Source organism: Phyllobates terribilis, unplaced genomic scaffold (genome assembly GCF_046119375.1).
Source record: "Phyllobates terribilis strain yellow unplaced genomic scaffold, ASM4611937v1 Scaffold_12__6_contigs__length_324123572, whole genome shotgun sequence".
NCBI lineage: Eukaryota > Metazoa > Chordata > Amphibia > Anura > Dendrobatidae > Phyllobates > Phyllobates terribilis.
The window spans coordinates 68,653,335-68,672,031 of record NW_027362772.1 but is presented as its reverse complement, the minus strand read 5'-3'; the positions used below and the strand labels follow the sequence as shown (position 1 = coordinate 68,672,031).

Genomic DNA, 18,697 nt, shown 5'->3' with positions numbered 1-18,697 from the left:
TATGCGGAGGATGGGGGTGATGGTGCAGGGCAGCAGCAGTAACGACACGGAGTCAGTGATGCAGTCCAGGGCCTTTACTCACAGTTCTTATTATCCAGACCACTTCTGCAGGTAACAGCTACCCACGTCGTACTGTGCTCACCAGGTGAGGGGCTCAGACAACTCCCAGATAAGTTTGTAGCGCTTCACAGGACCCCCTTTGTGTGTCCTTTGTCTGGCCTTTCTTACCAACCCTTCTGTCCGGCTGACTCGGGCCTCCTCTTGGTAAACTTGGCGCCAGTTTCCCTGACCCTATGTGGTGCCTTCCTAGCGGGTGTAGCGAGGGGCTGCGCCACATAAAATGTCACAGCATCCGGTTTCTAGCTGAGGGTCGTTTCCCGCCTCCACTAGTTTCGGGGACCGGTCTCCCCCTTTGGCCTGACCCCTCCACGCAGGTGGATTCGGGCGTACGGTGGCGACTCGCCCGTTCGCACCCCTGGGATCCCTTCGTTCCTCGTTCCTGGAGCCTTCTCCACTCCTCTTACTTCCTTCTCCCTCTTCCAGGCCTGGGCCTCTGTTACTAGGCCCGCCTCCGGAGCAGAGCTCATGCAGAGCCCCTGCTCCCTGTCACTTCTGCTCAGACTTCTCTGCACTGAACTAAGATGGGGCCCACCTTTTATACTCCCTTCTCAATGCACCCAGGAACTGCTTCCTCCCTGCTCCTGCACTCCAGGGTTCCCCTTCCTCAGTGTTCCCTCCCCCCACTCCAGCCAGGGACAGTGACTGTCGTGCCCTTCTCAGGGGCATATTGGTCGCCCTGCCCCACGGCAATGTGGTGTAATGCATGCAGGTGTTGGGTCCTGATCCACACTCCATCCTTACCTGAGAGTGAGATATCACACCTCTGAGTGAGGTGCAATACCTCTGTAGCAACCGAGCCCTCAGGGTGCTACAGTTCCATTTATCTTCAGCCTAGGTGACGTATTGCGATACAGGGCCGTGATTTTGGCTATAAAAGGGTCCCCTAGACCCCTACCCCAAGCTTTTTAAGAGAATAATATATGGCGTGCCAGGAGACTCTATGGAATGCTTTCTCAGCATCCAACGAGAGTATCTAATTACAAATTTTTAACTGCATCTAGCCCAGGAAATACTTTGTGCCTAGTAGCAGTGTCTGCTAGTCAGCGGATTATCCCGGCTGTTAAGCAAGCTACACCACCTGTAGTTTGGACACTTAATTTTTTCAAAGGAAATGCTTCGGGACCACGGGATACTCAGTGAAGAGCATCAGGAGGCACCCCAAGGCATAGGGGCTGGGACTGGCGGTAGGATGCCTTGCGGTGGACAGCCGAGCTCGATCCTTATAAAAGCTTTTTAACTGCAGCAGCTTTAGTGGACGCTACTGGAGCTGGAATTACCGCGGCTGCTGGCATGAGACTTGCCCTCCAATAGATCCTTGTAAAAGGATTTAAAGTGTATTCATTCAAATTAGAGAGACAATTTAAATTAAAAAGCTTAGGGCTGCCTCCACCACAGGGGGGCTCGCTCGACCCACCCGTGGACAGGCACCAGTATTGGGAGAGGGGGGCTGGCCGTCAGGGTCCACCGCAGCTCTGGCACAAACCCGGCGACACGGAGGTGGCACGGGCAGGAACGGACTGGCCGTGTCGGCTTCTCACTTTTTGGATTTTAGAAGGGCATGACATGCCTATATCTGTGTCTCCCCCTCCTTTTACTCCTCCACCTCTTTTCTTTTCGCATGACTATATGTACTTGTCACTTTTCCATGTGTTAATTATGTCTTCTGAGCAGTTTGTCAGCTTTTGGACACCTTTGAAGGTGTTTTCTATGTGTTTCTATGTGTTTTTGTTTGCCTGCCATTGGTTTTAGCGGTGTTCGAAGGTGTTCGACGAACAGTTCGGCGAACACACGGGTGTTCGATGAACCGAACCGAACTCGAACACTACGGGGTGGCTCAACACTATTAGTAATGGGGGTGTCTTATAGACGCCTCTCCATTACTAACCTGGGCTTGATGTCAGCTGGCATTATAAGCTGACATCAACCCCAACCCTATTACCCCACTGCCACCGCTACAGGGCAGTGGGAAGAGCGAGGCTAAGTGCCAGAATTGGCGCATCCTATGGATGTGCCATTTCTGGGATGGCTGAAGGCTGGTGTTTCTAGCCTGGGAGGGGGCCAATATTCATGGCACCCTTCCTGGGCTATTAATATCAGCCCCCAGCTGTCTGCCTAGCCTTTGCTAGCTATTAAAATAGGGGGGACCCCACATCATTTTTTTGGGGGTCCCCCATTTTAATAGCTAGTAAAGGCTAGGTATTCAGTTGGGGGCTGATATTAGTAGCCTGGGAAGCTCCATGGGTATTACCCCCTTCCCAGGCTTCAAATATCTGCCCCAGCAATCTGCTTAGCCTCCGCTAGAAACTAAAATTACGGGGAACCCCACGCCAATTTTTTTTTTAATAAATCCATTATTTTAACACTAAATGACAAGTACAGTAACCAACATTGTCACTGTACTTCTTATATATGTGACTGACATGTTTCTATCTATCTAATCTATGTGTGATGCTCTATCTTTCTGTTCTAAATTGTCGGGTACCGCTGCTGAATTGCCGGCCGGCTTCTTTAAAGAGACGGTGCATGAAAACACTAATATTTTTTTAAATAAATCCTTTACACTAAATGACAAGTACAGTAAGCAACACTGTCACTGTACTTATTATATATGTGACTGACATGTTTCTATCTATCTAATCTATGTGTGAAGCTCTATTCTTTCTGTTCTAAATTGTCGGGTACCGCTGCTGAATTGCCGGCCGGCTTTTTTAAAGAGACAGTGCATGAAAACACTAATATTTTTTTTAATAAATCCTTTACACTAAATGACAAGTACAGTAACCAACACTGTCACTGTACTTCTTATATATGTGACTGACTTGTTTCTATCTATCTAATCTATGTGTGATGCTCTATTCCTTCTTGTCTAAATTGTCGGGTACCGGTGTATGCCGCTGCTGAACTGCCGGCCGCCTTTTTTAAAGAGCGCGTCTTCTGAGCAGTTTGTCAGCTTTTGGACACCTTTGAACGTGTTTTCTATGTGTTTCTATGTGTTTTTGTTTGCCTGCCATTGGTTTTAACGGTGTTCGACGGTGTTCTAAGGTGTTCGACGAACATTTCGACGAACAGTTCCTCGAACATCCCGGTGTTCGACGAACCGAACCGAACCCGAACACTACGGGGGTGGCTCAACACTACTGGTAGGTACCTTTCACGAAATCGGCGAAGGAAAAGACCGCCTTCATAACTCCGGAGGGTCTATATCACTATGTGGTCTTACCTTTTGGGTTACATGGGGCCCCGACTACATTCCAGAGGTTGATGGACATAGTGCTCAAGCCTCATCAGGAGTAGGCGTCTGCGTATCTAGATGACATTATCATCTTTAGCACCGACTGGCATAAGCATCTATCCCAGGTACAAGCGGTGCTGGATTCTCTCAGAACCACGGGGTTAACCGTAAACACCAAAAAATGTGCGATAGGGCTAGAGGAAGCCCAATATTTGGGGTATGTGATTGGCCAAGGAGTTATCAAGCCCCAAATCAATAAAGTTGAGGCCATAAAAAACTGGCCTAAACTGTCAAGTACAAAGCAGATGAGGGCTTTCCTTGGCATCCTTGAGTATTACCGCCGGTTTATACCTAATTTTGCAGGGAGAACGGCGGCCCTGACCGATCTCTTTAAAGGAAAAGAATCAGGAATGGTTCGGTGGAACCCTCAGGCATAAGAAGCCTTTCAGTCCATGAAGTTGGCTCTGTGTGGACAGCCAGTCCTCATCAGCCCTAACTTCAAGGAAACCTTCATTGTACAGACGGATGCCTCGGAAGTAGGCCTAGGGGCGGTATTGTCACAAAAAGTGAATGGTGAAGAGCCCCCCGGCACCTACTTGAGTAGAAAACTTGTCCCGGCACAAAAAAACTATAGAGTGGTAGAGAAAGAGTGTTAGGCTATTAAGTGGGCCTTGGAATCGCTACGTTATTACTTACTCGGGCATCAGTTCCGCTTGGTGATGGACCTCTCACCCTTGGTATGGATGAGGAATGTCAAGGAGAGGAATGCGCGAGTCACCAGGTGGTTCCTGTCACTGCAAAATTTCAGTTTCTCTCTAGAATATCGCTCTGGAAAGTCGCAGGCAAACGCGGATGCCCTGTCCCGGGCACCCTGTGTAGTATCGGCGTCTCTGCCCCCTGACAGGCAGAGAAGCCGTCCCTCTTACCGCCGCGCTCCCGGCCCAGTGTCTTCCGGCTCTCCTGCTGCTGCCGGCGCGCGCAGCTTCCCGGGCACTGTGCTTAGGTCGCTCGTGAGCTCCCTCCCTCTTAAAGGGGGCACGCGCTCCGTCCTAAGGAGTCCCCGGCCAATGGCCGGAGGACCTCTTATATAAAAGGCACCTCCTCCAAAATGGTGGTGCCCGTGCAAGGTTGTAGCTTTGTGTCCTAAACTCTGCTTCAGCCCTCAGGTCCCATCTCCAGCCTGACTACCAGTCCAGTCCGCCAGCCAGACTACCATTCCAGTCCGCCAGCCTGACTACCAGTCGAGTCCGCCAGCCTGACTACCAGTCCAGTCCGCCAGCCTGACTACCAGTCCAGTCTGCCAGTCTGACTTCCTGTCTCCGCCAGCCAAGTATACTCTCCAGCCCGACGGTCTGCCTACGATCCAAACCCGCCAGTCTGTCTATGGGCCTGGCTTGCCTGCCTACCCGGAGAACATACCAGTTTCCTGCCGTGCCTATCAGCCAGCCTACTTGGAGGCTCCTACCAGTTGCCTGCCATGCCTATCAGTCAGCCTACATGTAGGCTCCTACCAGTTACCTGCCGTGCCTACCCGGAGGCTCCTGCCAGTTACCCGTGGGAGTCACCTGCTCTATTACAAAGACAGGCCCAGAATAGCACCTGGTCCCTCTGCTCGGTCCTTCCCTGGTTCACGGAATTGATTGAGCCGCCGTGCGACTTTGGTTAGCCCGAGTCGATACCTAGTTACGCCCCTCTGGTCCCTCCTTGCTCCGCAGCACAGAGGTTCCACCACCCGGATCCGTAACACCCTGTATGGAGTCAAATGTTCAACCCCATAAATTTGAACAGAGGGGGGGATATGTGAGGCAGTGACTGGGATCGTATACGAGGGACGTTATATATCCCCCATAATGTGTACAGAGACCTATTAAATCCATTGGAGTGCATTGCAGTCATAGACACACCTGCGGCTGCAATGCAGGAATGAAGGTGAGCATTGACCTGATCAGACTATCTGTCTAAGGCAGATTAGTAAAACCCGGCAGGGCCTTCATTTCTTGGAGGAGGCTACAGGAAGGCAGTGGGGCAGCCTCCTCCCTCCAACCCGGGTTTTCCAGTGGCTCTTGCCACAGGTCCTTTAAAAACTCTGCACTAAGGATTAGTATTGTTCAGTGTTGGGGCCTGCTAGGAGGATAGCAGGAAAACTTGTCAGGACAGTGTATAGCTGAACCCACGCCTGGGAAAGCTCTGCACCCGTCAGGCTCTGAGGGGCCGGCGCGGCCGTTGCCCATGGCAACCATTGTATATGGACTTCTGTTAACCCGGCTGCGAACCGGAGGACTTTCTGTTAACTCGTGAGTTGCTGAAATAAAAGCTGTTTATGTTGGACTTGCTTGGGTCACTGCCTCAGTTACTGCACGGTGTGAACACCGCCGCCTTACAATGATTATATAATGAAAGTACAGTAAGATGTACATGTAGTTCTCCTGCTAATTAACATAAACCTTGGTGATGATTAGTAATTCTTGGTAATTATTTCCTCTCTTTATGTAAATTTTTCTTACCATTTCTCTTCTTTGTCAAAAATTTACTGTACAAGCAGAAACTTCCAATAATAATTAGTACAATGCCCAAGAATAGACCAAAGGCAAGTCCAAGTATAAGTCCAATGGGAACTTCACATACACATACATTCAACTCTAAAATTGGAAAAGAAAAAGGTAGAAATAAATAAGCAATAATATGAATACACTGTAGGAAGAAAAGTATTGAGATATACATCTTAATAATTGAATTTAGGCTTTTCATTCAGTCCCATTACCACAGATGTATAAAATAAAGTCAAAATTGCTCTACTACATGACTTAGGATAAGAAGCCAATTCAAGTATTCCATTGGAGGCCCGTGTTTCGGGGTGTTGCCCCTCATCAGAGTAAATGGCAGGGCTCGTTGAAGCGTCGATATTGAGTTTTAGAAATGCTACATCCAGTTAAAGTTCATATTCTTATCCTCTCTGAAGAGGCTATTTGCATATTTAAATTCCCAGAGGAACACTGCATGGCCTATGAATCTCCATATGCAAGCTTGTCACTCTCCGCAAATAGAAATGTTCCCCCTTATACCACCTGTTAAAGGCATCCCACATAGCCAAATCAGATGTTCTGCGTTGCACTGTTGAGGAGCAAACACCCCAAAACACACGTCTGAAAATAGTATGGTTTAGCTTCTTGTCCTAAGTCATGTGGCAAGGCTCATTAAAGGGTTGATATGGACTTTTAAGATTGCTACACCCAATAGGTGACGTTAGAGTCCAATTGGAGTATACAGCAGATTAAACATCTCAGTCATAACAGGTTGATGTTACCTCTGACAGTGACATCATCAGTTGGAGTGGTTATGTACATTCTTGTTCTTCCACAAACATAAGTTATTTTTTTGCAATTGCAGATTTTTAAGTCCGTCAATGACATCTCAGTTTTCTCTAATCCCTAGTCCTGTAAACCAAAGCATTCTGGGTGCTAAGGAAAATGTTGGCGCAAGGAACTCATGACATTTGCCACAGTAAGACAACTCTCCTCAGAATCAGAAATGACTATAATGGTGATGATTTGAGGACCGGACTTGGAGAACAGATCAAGTAATGAGGAAGTGATGTAATCAGAGAAGGAGGGTGGTGCCATCTATGACAAAGAGTGGAGTCTACATTTGTACAAAAGATCTTCCAGGGGAATATATGCCTATTCTGTGTTCTGTTTCAGAACCAGACATGCTTCAGCAGCTATTGGTGAAGGAGGCTCAACAATGCCTGAAAGCTCTGTTTGTGTGTGTGTGTGTGTGGGAAGGGGGGGTTATGGCAAGTCCTATGTTCAGTCATTTCTAGTGTGGGCATAATTTTCCACATTGCCACTGGACAAATCTTTTGCAGTATGCATGAGAAAATATGCAATGGATGTCCCTAGACAAATTGAAGGGAATACTGCTCTCCATCTCTCCATTAGCACATGAAGTACCATTTCCTACTTCACATTTCCTTCTCCACACTTCCTACTCCAGTGGGGTAAGCAAACTGGCCAGCAATATGAGCAATGTACAAGCTCTCTATAGCCTTCAGTCATCTCTATGCATGAACAATTTAAATTGTACCTGGTCTGTGTCCTTTCCCTAGAAAATTCCCTGAGCAAATCCCCATGCATGACTCGGTCAGAAGATTGGACCAGTAGTAAAGCTTCCACCAGTTCTGATGCCCAGATACAGAAAGGTATGTCCTTCCTGTGTATTATATTTTATTGATACTTTTCTGATACTTTTGGGGCTCCCAGAACTCTCCCTGTACAGTTGGGACATTTTTGTTCTATACTGTTCTGTTGCTGCCAATGCCAAGGACAGCTACATATTTCCTGCCTGTCCATTATGTCCTAGTGTCCTAAATCTATACCCTAGTGTCGCTTTTAATCCTTACTCTTCCCAATGTAAATATAAGAAACTTAAAAATGCTCATAAAAAAGGGATTATTTTGGATTGCTTTTTAAAACTCCATTGCTTCTTTACTTTCCAAACAATAAATTTGTTTCTTATACCAAATAAGGAATACTTTATGGGAGGCTTCTTAAAAACCCCAAAACCCATTACTTCCTCATGCTAAGACATTTTACAATTTTCACAACAAAAATATTATTGCAAAAAAAAATCAAGTTTGTGGTTATTGCTGAGCAAATGCATTGTTTCTTCATTCTCTTGTTTTTTTCTTCTAAAATATTTGCAGTGAACCTTACTGCTGCCAAAATATAAAAAATTAAATTCCGTTAAATTATCACTGGCTGGCCAAAATAAACTATTTCTTCTTGGCTGTCACATCATCCAGAAGAAATTAATTGTTTTCTTTTGAAACAAAAGTTTACGGCTCTGGTACTCAAAAGGTATTCAATGTTGTTTTAAAAAACAGCTAAAATAATACATTGTTTCATCATCAATTTTTTTTAATCATAACTTTTTGTCAGAACATGGGAAAAAATGTAACAAACTTTTTATTGCTGCCCTCCCAAAATATATTTTGTTACAGGACCACAGCTAAAAAAAATAAGCCATTGCTTTTTCATGGGTGATACTGTCTGAATCCTGCAGGAGAGAGGGAAAAGAATGCAGAGAGCGCACCGATCTAAATGTAGATGTATGATCAGATCATAGATAGGTGTTAGTCGCACTCACCATTTTAGGCCTTGGTCACTTGCTTATAGGTCCCTTTTGAACCACAGAACATCCAGTAATGATCTTCCTTTTTAAGCGGTATGCTGCAGATCCCTGGTGGCTATTGTTTAACTCAAGCAGAGTTATCATAGGAAAAGTATCCGAAAAAGATTTCCTCCAGGCTATTTGCGCTCCCGAATAACTTGTAAGTACAAGCTATAGTATTATCCTATATGGATCTTTATTATTTCTCTAAAACATGCACATACAACGCGTTTCGACAAATAAAATGTCTTCCTCAGGTATTTTGTTATAAGTGCTACTTAGTTCTGACCAGCTTTTATAAGAGATGTTACTATAATGGTTAGGGTGTGGACCACATATGGTTAATTTTGACACACCCATTCTAAAAAGGCACTACAAGTCAGTAGTTGATAAAAAGGAAAAATCCCTATATGAATAAATATAAATACATACAGAAAAAATAAAATGTGATATATAACTGCTTACATGATTGTTGTATGTTACGAAGCTTTTTTAAAAACACATTTTTAAAAACATTTATAAATGTATTTTTTTTTATAAAAAATATATATAGGATGACTAATAAAAATTATAACATATATAAAACCATTAATAACAGTATCCAGAGGTATATTAATTCCTCCTATATCCCCTCAATAATATCATTCAGCCCAACTGGGTGTAAAGTGTCCATTTTAAATATCCAAAAGGATTCTTTACGGTTTAATCTCTCGGTTTGGACAATTCTCAGGGATTTGTTCCACTGGTGTGACTTTTATGTTGAACTTTTCATTGTGTTTCAAGCACAAATGTCTAGATAGGCTGTGTTTCATAAAGCCATTTTTCGCATTATGCCTGTGTCCACTCATACGTGTTCTTAAAGTCTGCATGGTACGTCCCACGTACTGAACGCCACAGGCACATGTAATGACGTACACCACAAACTGGCTGTCACAAGACAGCTTCTGTTTAATTGGGAAACTTTCACCCGTATTGTTGCAAAGGATTGTGTCCACATTGTGGTCAATAATTTCATAACCGCAGCATTTTTTCGAATGACATCGTGTTACACCGATTTTTTTATAAATGTTCTTTCTGTCTATGTTCCCATTTATTTGGATGATTTTCTGACCTCCCTGTGGTGCCGATTTTAAATTACTGGGAGCAATAATGCCTCTAATGGTTTGTCCCCTGCGAAAGGTGATATTCGGTCTTTGTGGTAGGTTTTTTTCAGATATGTATCTGACGCGCCCCCTGGGCCGTGTGTGGGGGAATACACGGAGCCGGGTCTCTGTGTAATGCTGGGGTTTGTAGTCTCCGTGGCGGCGACCCGGTCCCATGGCTCAGTGTGGTCAAACCAGTGGCGGGTCTGTTTCTTTGGTTTTTAATGTTTAAATATCCGACTACGCCACCCGTGGATTGCGGTCACTGAGAACTGCCGCTGCGGGGCAGACCGCTGAGGCTGATGTTGGGTGCGCAGCAGAGGGTAAACAAATTTTATGAAAACATGCATAACAGGGTATAAGCAATAACACACCAACATATGTACAAGGAGTTCAGTCTTTATAGGTCTCGGCGCTTCCGTAACCAGGTGTCCATGTCACCCAAGATGTATTTTGAGGGACCCGTCCCAAACCCTCCACGTAGGCCCTGGGGTGGCTACAGGGTATCGATGATCCGGCGTTGGACCACGTCTTCAGCCACCTCCACGGGTTTTTATTCTGTGGTCTGGACAAAAGGGGCACTTAATAGGTGCAACTATTTACAAGGTACAGTTCCAGTTATTCATTGTCCATAACCTGTCAGTCCATGACCCTGTCGGGTAACTTGAGAAACATAATTATTATTCATGCAATAAACATAAAACATTTCAACATTTGCAATATACAGGTATATTTAATTTTTTGTTTTCTAGATTCTCCAGCGGGCGGGTATCTGACCCCTAGTGCTCCTGGTGGACCTACGTAACACACTATCTGGTGGTGTTCTTTCTGGGACCACTGTTTTCACCCCTTGTGTAGTGGGCTCGCTAGTGTCTGCACTACAGGTGTTTGGAGATGTTACGGGTAGGTTGGGCAGCTTTCTGCGTACTCTTTGGCTTACCACGGGCACGGCAGGCTCACTACTAGCAGAGGGTTGATTCTCCTGGGCTGCTGGTATGGAATCTTCTGCCTCCGGGGCCGGTTGCTCTTCCAACACTACTTGCTCTTCTGTAGGCCCTTGAGGGGCTGGCTGGAGGAAGGTAAGGATGGGTACCACAATAGCGTTGTTAATTTGTGTCCAGGACCGGGGAAATTCTCCGAGTACTGTACTGACCATTTCTTCCCTTTCCTCTGCGGGTTGAGGGCGATCTTGGTCTTCATCAGTGCTTTGCAGCTGCTCGGGAAACTTCTTCAGGTGGTCTTCGGAGACAGTGGCTGTGGTCTCTCCTCCATCCTTACTGATAATGCATACTTTCGGATTTTCATGGTTTGAGGTCAGTACTATGTACGGGTCTTTCTCCCACTGGTCATCCAACTTATGGAGCCGCCTCTTCCTCTTCAAGACCTGCTCTCCAGGTACCAGGGGAACAGCGGGAGCATGCTGGTTGTAAGTCCTGTCTTGCCTTTCTCTTGCGTGAGACAGACTTCTCTCAACACTCTCCTGCACCTTCCTGTACTGCTGCTGCCGTTCTGTATCCCAGTCTGCCTCTGGCGAGGTGTCCTCGGGTGTCAGGACTCCCATATCCAGGTCAATATGCAGCTTACCAGGTCTTACTCTCATTAGGTAAGCCGGGGTGCAGTTGGTGGAATTTACTGGGATGTGGTTATACAAGTCCACAAGATCAGGCACTTTTTCAGGCCACAGACTGCGTTCTTCCAGGGGCAACGTTTTCAGCAAGTCTATCACCACCTGGTTCATCTGTGTCACCCCAGGCCTGGATGCCACAAACTTGTAAGGCTGTGTCTGGGAGCAGGAGGGAGGTTCTCTGGTCATGGACCATTTGCATGCAGCACCTCCTGTCCCAGGCCAGTAGGGGGAGCAGGCTGCCCCTATAAAAACTGGTACTGAGGGCAGAGTTAGAGAGACCAGGACCCACTTCTGAAGTGTCCAGAAGGGTTCCCAGAGGAGAGGGACAGGTCAGCCGCAGCTGAGGAGTCCAGGAGGCAAAGGAGGAACAGAAAGCCAGGGACAGAGGCGACGAGAGCCGGTCCTGGCAGAGAGAGACTACACAACCGGACACTGGGGTCCGAGACTGTCAGGGTTGCAAGCCCTGCAGCAGATAACCAAACCGCAAGGGATTTCAGGTGCCTTGGCCAAGAAGCCTGGAGGCTCCGCCACACAGAGGGACCGGTACAGCACGGAGAAGCTACAGGTACCTAAGGCCCGAGTCGCAAGCCATACAGGCGTAGTACACGGCAAGCTCGGGGACGTGGGCTATCATACCACTAAAGGGGGAAATAGTCAGCAAGGGCAGAGAGAGAACGGTAGGCCTACCCATTCACCCTGACCAGCGGAGCTCGCCCGAATGCCCTCAGACACCCAGGTCCATTCCTACCCTGTACTCCTGGTGGGTCTGTGATAAGATCTGCAGTAAAAGACCCTGGACTGCATTATTGGACTCTGTGTGGTTACTGCTGCGCCTGCACCATCACCCCCAGCATCCTATTACACTGCCCTGAGGCTACACTCCTCCCGTGGGGAGTTGTACTATTCCCTGCTGCATCCCCAACACCAGCCTCAGCGGTCTGCCTTGCAGCAGCGGTCCTCCCTTACCGCAATCTACGGGTGGCATAGTCGGACTTTCAAAACCTATAAATACACTGCCACAGCATTTGGTCTGACCACCCTGAGCCACGGGACCGGGTCGCCACTACTACTCCCAGCATTGCCCTGAAGCCCGGTCCCGAGTGCCCCACGGCCCAGGGGGTGAGTCACATCTTCTTGCTCAATCCGTTGGTTTGGGGGTAATAGGGCGTTGTCCTTATCTTCTTGCAGCCATACAGGTTGCAGAACTCCTGGAAGACCTCCGCTTCGAAGGCTGGACCTTGGTCAGTCAACACTTGCTCCGGATACCCGTGTGGACGGCAGAAGTGCTGCTGGAAGGCTCTAGCTGCCGTCTGAGCCGTTAAGTCTTTGACAGGGACCACCACCAGGAACCGGGAGTAGTAGTCTACGATGGTGAGGGCGTAGACGTACCCGGACCTACTTGGAGCCAGCTTCACATGGTCCAGGGCTACCAGTTCTAGTGGCTGCTTGGTGATGATTGGCTGCAGGGGAGTCTTCTGGCTGGCACGGTCCTTTCTTCTCAGGTTGCACGGGCCGCAATCTCTGCACCATCTCTCAATGGCCCCTCTCATGCCTACCCAGAAGAACCGTTCACGCAACAGGAACTCCAACTTCTTCCATCCAAAGTGCCCTGCTCCGTCGTGGTATGCCTCCAGGACCATAGCCGCGTCTCGTCTCGGGACCACTACCTGCCAAGTCAGCTCATGTGTCCGGGAGTTGACAATTCTCCGGCACAGCTTCCCCTTGTAGAGAAACAGTTTACTCTTCTCCTTCCACAGCTGTTTGGTCTCTTCCGGAGCGTCTGGGTCAAGGCAGGCATCAGCCTGTGTCAGCATCTCTTTTACCAGGCGGACAGCTGGGTCACTGTCTTGCGTCTCCGCCCAGCTGTAGTGGGGTAAGGGATTGAACGTGGCAGAGTGCTTGTCCCTTACACAGTGGGAACACTGGGTAATCCCATGACGGTGGAACGCAGGGAGTTCAATCTCTTCCAGTTCTTCTGGATCTTCCCCTCCTTCCGGCAAGTTTGGCATCCTGGACAGGGTGTCTGCGTTGGCATTTGTGCGTCCCGCCCGGTATTTGCTCCAGGGCACCAAGTCTTGCAGTGTCTAGGTGTGTCAACGGGTTGTTGTCCGTGTACACAGTGAACTTGGCAGAGGCAAGGTAATGTTTGAAACGTTCCGTCACTGCCCACATCACTGCCAGGAACTCTAGCTTAAACGAGCTATAATTCTCAGGGTTTCTCTCTGTGGGCCGTAGTTTTTGGCTGGCGTAAGCAATTACCCGCTCTCTGCCCTGCTGGATCAGGGATAGTACGGCTCCCAGCCCCACGTTACTGGCGTCTGTGTGGAGGATGAAAGGCTGGCGGTAATCAGGGTAAGCCAGGATCTCATCCCCCGTGAGCGCCATCTTCAGCTGGCGGAAAGACTCCTCTTCCAGCTTGTCCCACCTGAAGGGCGGCTTTTGATTCTTGGTCTTTGACTGACCTAACAGGAGGTCTTGCATAGGGGCTGCCATTTTGGTGAACCCGGGGATGAATCTTCGGTAGTAGCCTACCAACCCGAGGAACTGCCGCACTTCCTTTATGCTGGAGGGTCTTGGCCAGTCCTTAATCACTGTGATCTTATCAGGGTCTGGAGCTACTCCGTCAGCACTCACCACGTGTTCCAGGTACTGTACCTTTGGTTTCAATAGATGAAACTTGGAGGGTTTCACCTTTAGGCCATAGCCTGTCAGGGCATCAAACACCTCTGCCAGGTGTTTCAGATAGTCCTCATATGTTTTGGAATACATAATGACATCGTCCAGGTATAGCAGGACCGTCTCGAAATTCCTGTGCCCCAGACAGCACTCCATCAACCGCTGGAAGGTTCCTGGTGCGTTGCAGAGCCTGAACGGCATACAGTTGAATTCGCTGAGACCCATCGGGGTGGTGAACGCGGTCTTCTCCTTGTCTGCCTCTGCTACAGGAACCTGCCAGTACCCGCTAGTAAGATCCAAAGTGGAGAAGAAGTTAGCAGACTTTAATGCAGCTAAAGATTCCTCTATCCTGGGTAACGGGTACGCATCTTTGTGTGTGATACGGTTGACCTTTCTGTAATCTACACACATTCTCATGGTGCCATCTTTCTTTTTCAGAAGAACTAGTGGAGCTGCCCAGGGGCTACAGCTGTCCCTGATTATCCCAGCCTCCTTCATTTCTCGCAACATTCCCTTGGCATTCTGATAGTGTGCAGGGGGTACAGGTCGGTATCTTTCCTCTATGGGTGGATGGTCTCCCGTGGGGATGTGGTGTTATACGCCCTTTACTTGCCCAAAGTCTAGCGAGTGTTTGCTAAAGACTCTTTCATACTCCTGAACCACCCAGTAGACTCCCTGTTTTTGGTGTGAGGGAGTGGAGTTGGTGCCCACATGCAGCTTCTGACACCAGTCCTCCATTTGTTTCTTGGAGCCGTTACCCTCCTCTGGTTGAGATGGAGGCAAGGGTTCCACGGCCTTTACAGAGTTTTGGTTAACGGTGAACAATTTGGCTAGAGTGGCACACCGGGGCAAGTATACTTCTCTTTCCCCAATGTTTAGGATGCAGACGGGTACCCTCCCATGGCGTACATTGACCACCCCCCGCGCTGTCAAAATGGTGGGCCTACTGTCTGAGTAGATGGGTTCTACCATGGCTTGGTAGTCCCTTCCTCTTAACCCGATTGCAGTCCGGCACCAGATCATCATCTCAGTTTTTGGGGGCATGGCGATAGGGAACGGGTCACTCATCCTAACACTACCAATCTCACCACCAGACAGTTCTACCTGTTGCCTTTTCATCAGGGCTCTGATCTCTTTTTGTAGGACACGCTGCTGGATGGAGCTGGCGTTCATCGCAACCTGCTGTACTATGACAATTATCTCTGCAAGACAATTTTCAATAAGATTAGTACCCAAGGTTATCTTAGGGTGGCTTTCACGATGGTCAATGTCCACAATAATCAGTCCTTGCGCTGGCAGTTCAACTTTACCAATTTTTATGGTCACCTCCTTGAATCCCACCTGCGGCACGGGCTGACTATAGCTTGTGATGATGCTCAAATCGTTATCTGGGTAGCGGGTAATATCTGAGTCATTCCAGTACCGCTTAAAAAGCACATAGGGGATGGTGGTTACCTGTGACCCGGTGTCCAGTAGTGCACTCATAGGAATGCCATCCAGCCCCACAGGGAAGAGCGGTAGTCCCACTACGTACTTATCATGCCAGCTCGATGGGCCTGATGGTCTTATGCCTGGGGGTCGGCCCTCTGCCCCAGGTTGGGCCCGTTTAAATGACAGTACCTTGCCATATGTCCTGGTTGGTTGCAGCGGCGGCATATGGGTTTTCCGTCCTGGTCGTAGCGGTCACTGGGCCTTCCTCTGGACGATGGGATCCTCCTCTGTCGGCGCCAAGGGACGTCCTCCGGACTGGAAGCCAGCTGGATCTTTCCTGGAGGGGACACCTGTAAAGACTGCACAGTTCTGGTTAGCCCGGCAACGCTTTTGGTCAGCTCTTGGACCTGATGGTGCAGGTCTGCAGCTGGAGCTTTGTCCAAAGCCTGTGCATCAGCTCCCACAGGCTCTGCAGACAAGGGCGCTGCCTCCTGGTGATAGGTGATAGCAGGGCACCTGTGGGTTACAGCGCCACCTGATGCCGGTTCTCGGAGCACCCGGATGGCTCTGTCTTTAAACTGCGCAAAGTCTAAATCAGGGTTCTGCAAGGCCATTACACTCAACTGGGTTTGGTGGGCGCTGGACTGTAGACCCTCAATGAACTGTTCAGTCAACAGCTTATCCTCATTCCGCACGCTGTCAGGGTCTGCCTGCTTAATGGCTCTCAGGGCCTCCTGCAAATTCAAAGCATAGTCCCGTATACTGTCTTGTGCGCGCTGTTTGCACCCATAAAATTTTAGCTTGATCTCTGCTGAGGTGCGGGTATCAAAAGTGTCCTTTAGATGGGCCAGTATTTCCTTTACAGTCCCCTTTTCCCTGGCTAACCAGGACTTCACTTCTCTTTGGGCTGCTCCGATTAACTGGCCTATCAGGATGCTCACTTTTTGTTCCTTGGACAGGGGGTATACTTTGAATAGGCTATTCAGTCTTTCTTTAAAGTCGCTCAGGGTATGCGACTCCCCTGAGTACTGGGGTAACCATGCCGCTCCGGGGATATACAGCATCGTGAACGGCATCACTGTGGCAGCAGCCACGCTGGTGGTGGGAGCTCCCTTCATTCCTGGTGTCTTCCTCCCCCCTAGTTAACCGTGGCCTACCTTCCGTTGCTTCTTCTCCATAGGCCGCGGCTCCGCAGGCAGGCGATCGTCGGGGTCGAGGACCTTGCGTCGCGCGCTGGTGACGACGGCATCCACTGGGCTCCTTCCAGGACCTTGCGCAGCATCAGTACGTAAGGCGGGGCTTCAGCCATCGTGCGCTTTTGGCGTCCACGCCCCTCTTCTTCCCGTGCGGCGTCCCAAAAATGGAGCCCAATGGCGGGAAAATGGCTGCGGATGGTGGGAAAACGGCCACGGATGGCGGGAAACTTCACCACGGTAAGTATCACAGTCTTTCTTCAGGCACGCAGTACCCGGTGGTTGCGGGCACGAAATCCTGCCGACTACACCAAAGTTGACGCGCCCCCTGGGCCGTATGTGGGGGAATACCCGGAGCTGGGTCTTTGTGTAATGCTGGGGGTTTGTAGTCTCTGTGGTGGCGACCCGGTCCCGTGGCTCAGGGGGTCACTGAGAACCGCCTCTGCGGGGCAGACCGCTGAGGCTGATGTTGGGTGCGCAGCAGAGGGTAGTATAACTCCCCACGGGAGGAGTATAGCCTCAGGGCAGCGTGTGTAGATGGTGAGGGTTGTGGTGCATGGGCGCAGCAGATATGACTCAGAGTCCATGCAGTGCAGTTCAGGGTCTTTACTGTTGGTAATGAAGAAGGCTCTGCCGGGAGTACTGGATAACATTAGAGGCCTGGTCAGTCTGTGAGCGAACAAGAGTCCCCCTGGCCAGGTGGAGGTGTAGGCCTTCCCATCTGACTACACTCTTCCTGGCTACCTTGCTGTAGTCATGTAGTAGCCCACGTCCCTGAGTGTACCGTGTGGTGCTCACCCGTATGGCTGGTGACTTGGGGCCTTTGGTACCTTCCGCTCCTCGATGGTGGTGCCGGTCCCTTGCATGTGACTGAGCCTCTAGGCTTTCTATGGCCAGAGGACCTGAAATCCCCTGCCAGGTGGTTTCTGCTGCTGGATGTGGATATCCTCACAGCCTCGGACTCCGGTGTCCGGTTCTCTGCGTCTTCTGCCAGGATGAGCTCTATCAGCTCCAATCAATGGCTCTCTGCTCCTCTGTTGCCTCAAGAGCTCCTTGCTCAGACTAGACTCGACTCTTCTCTACTCAACTCTCCTAACCCCGCCCCAGATCCAGATTATAAAGGACAGGTTCCTCCCCTCCCTGGACTGGGGCAGGAGGCGTTGCATGCAACTGTGCTCCTGACCAGGAAAACCCATGCTCGCTCTCAGACATGGTATTTCTACCACTGTGGCAACCAGACCCCCTGGGGTGCCACATATCCCTTTTGAGTAGATACTAATATTTATTCAATATCTTTCTGATGTCATTATTATTCCGATTAAAGGCTGTTACAAAATTATACTGCCATCTATTGTTTCTTTTTTTTACTTCCTCGCAGGTTTTATTATTTTTATCCTTATATTTTACCAAACATTCGTCCTGAGTTTTATGTAAATTTGCTGCATAAGCACTCATGGTCAATTTTTTTGGATATTTTTTATCATCAAACCTGTTGATTAGAATTTTGGACTGTTTAATATAGTCATCTGTAGTCGTGTTTTGATCCTGTGAAACTGACTGTAGGGAATATTAGATTTCCATTTTTTATAGTTCACACTGTAATAATGTAAAAAAACATTTGTATCCGTTTTTTTTAAAAAACGTTTTACTGATGATCCGTTTGTCTTTGTGTGATAACTCCAGGTCTAAAAAGTCAATTTTTTCCTTACTAGTTTTAGCGGTGAATGTAATCCCCCATTGGTTTCTATTCATCTCGCTGATAAACTGCTCCGCTTTATCCTCACCCCCCTCCATATAATCATTAAATCATCAATAAAACGACGGTATAGCACTATATTATCAGTATAACATTGTTGGTTTATTGGCGATGAGGACTCGAATAGCCCCATAAACAAATTTGCGAAACTTGGGGCTACCCGCGTCCCCATCGCTGTACCGAGTTGCTGTATATAGCGTTGGTCTTGGAAAATGAAGACATTATGTTCCAATATAAACTTAAGACCTTTCAGAAGGAATTCCCTCTGAAGGTCTGGCATATCTGGAACGCCATTCAGATAGTGCTCCACCGCTTTTATTCCCAGATCATGTTGGATATTCGAATACAAGG

At 48.6% G+C, this 18,697-nt stretch overlaps 1 protein-coding gene across 2 annotated transcripts in view; it reads right to left on the bottom strand.

Annotated features, from left to right (window-relative positions):
- Positions 1-18,697, bottom strand: part of LOC141172090 (cell adhesion molecule CEACAM1-like) — a 65,509-nt gene that overhangs the window by 33,985 nt on the left and 12,827 nt on the right. The window contains exon 5 of one of the 2 annotated variants that reach the window (XM_073655931.1): positions 5,857-5,991. The exons of the other annotated variant lie outside the window; for it this stretch is intronic. Within the exon in view, the coding sequence (XP_073512032.1) occupies positions 5,857-5,991 (135 nt within the window). The remainder of the gene's footprint in view (positions 1-5,856; positions 5,992-18,697) is intronic. 2 annotated transcript variants of the gene reach the window in all.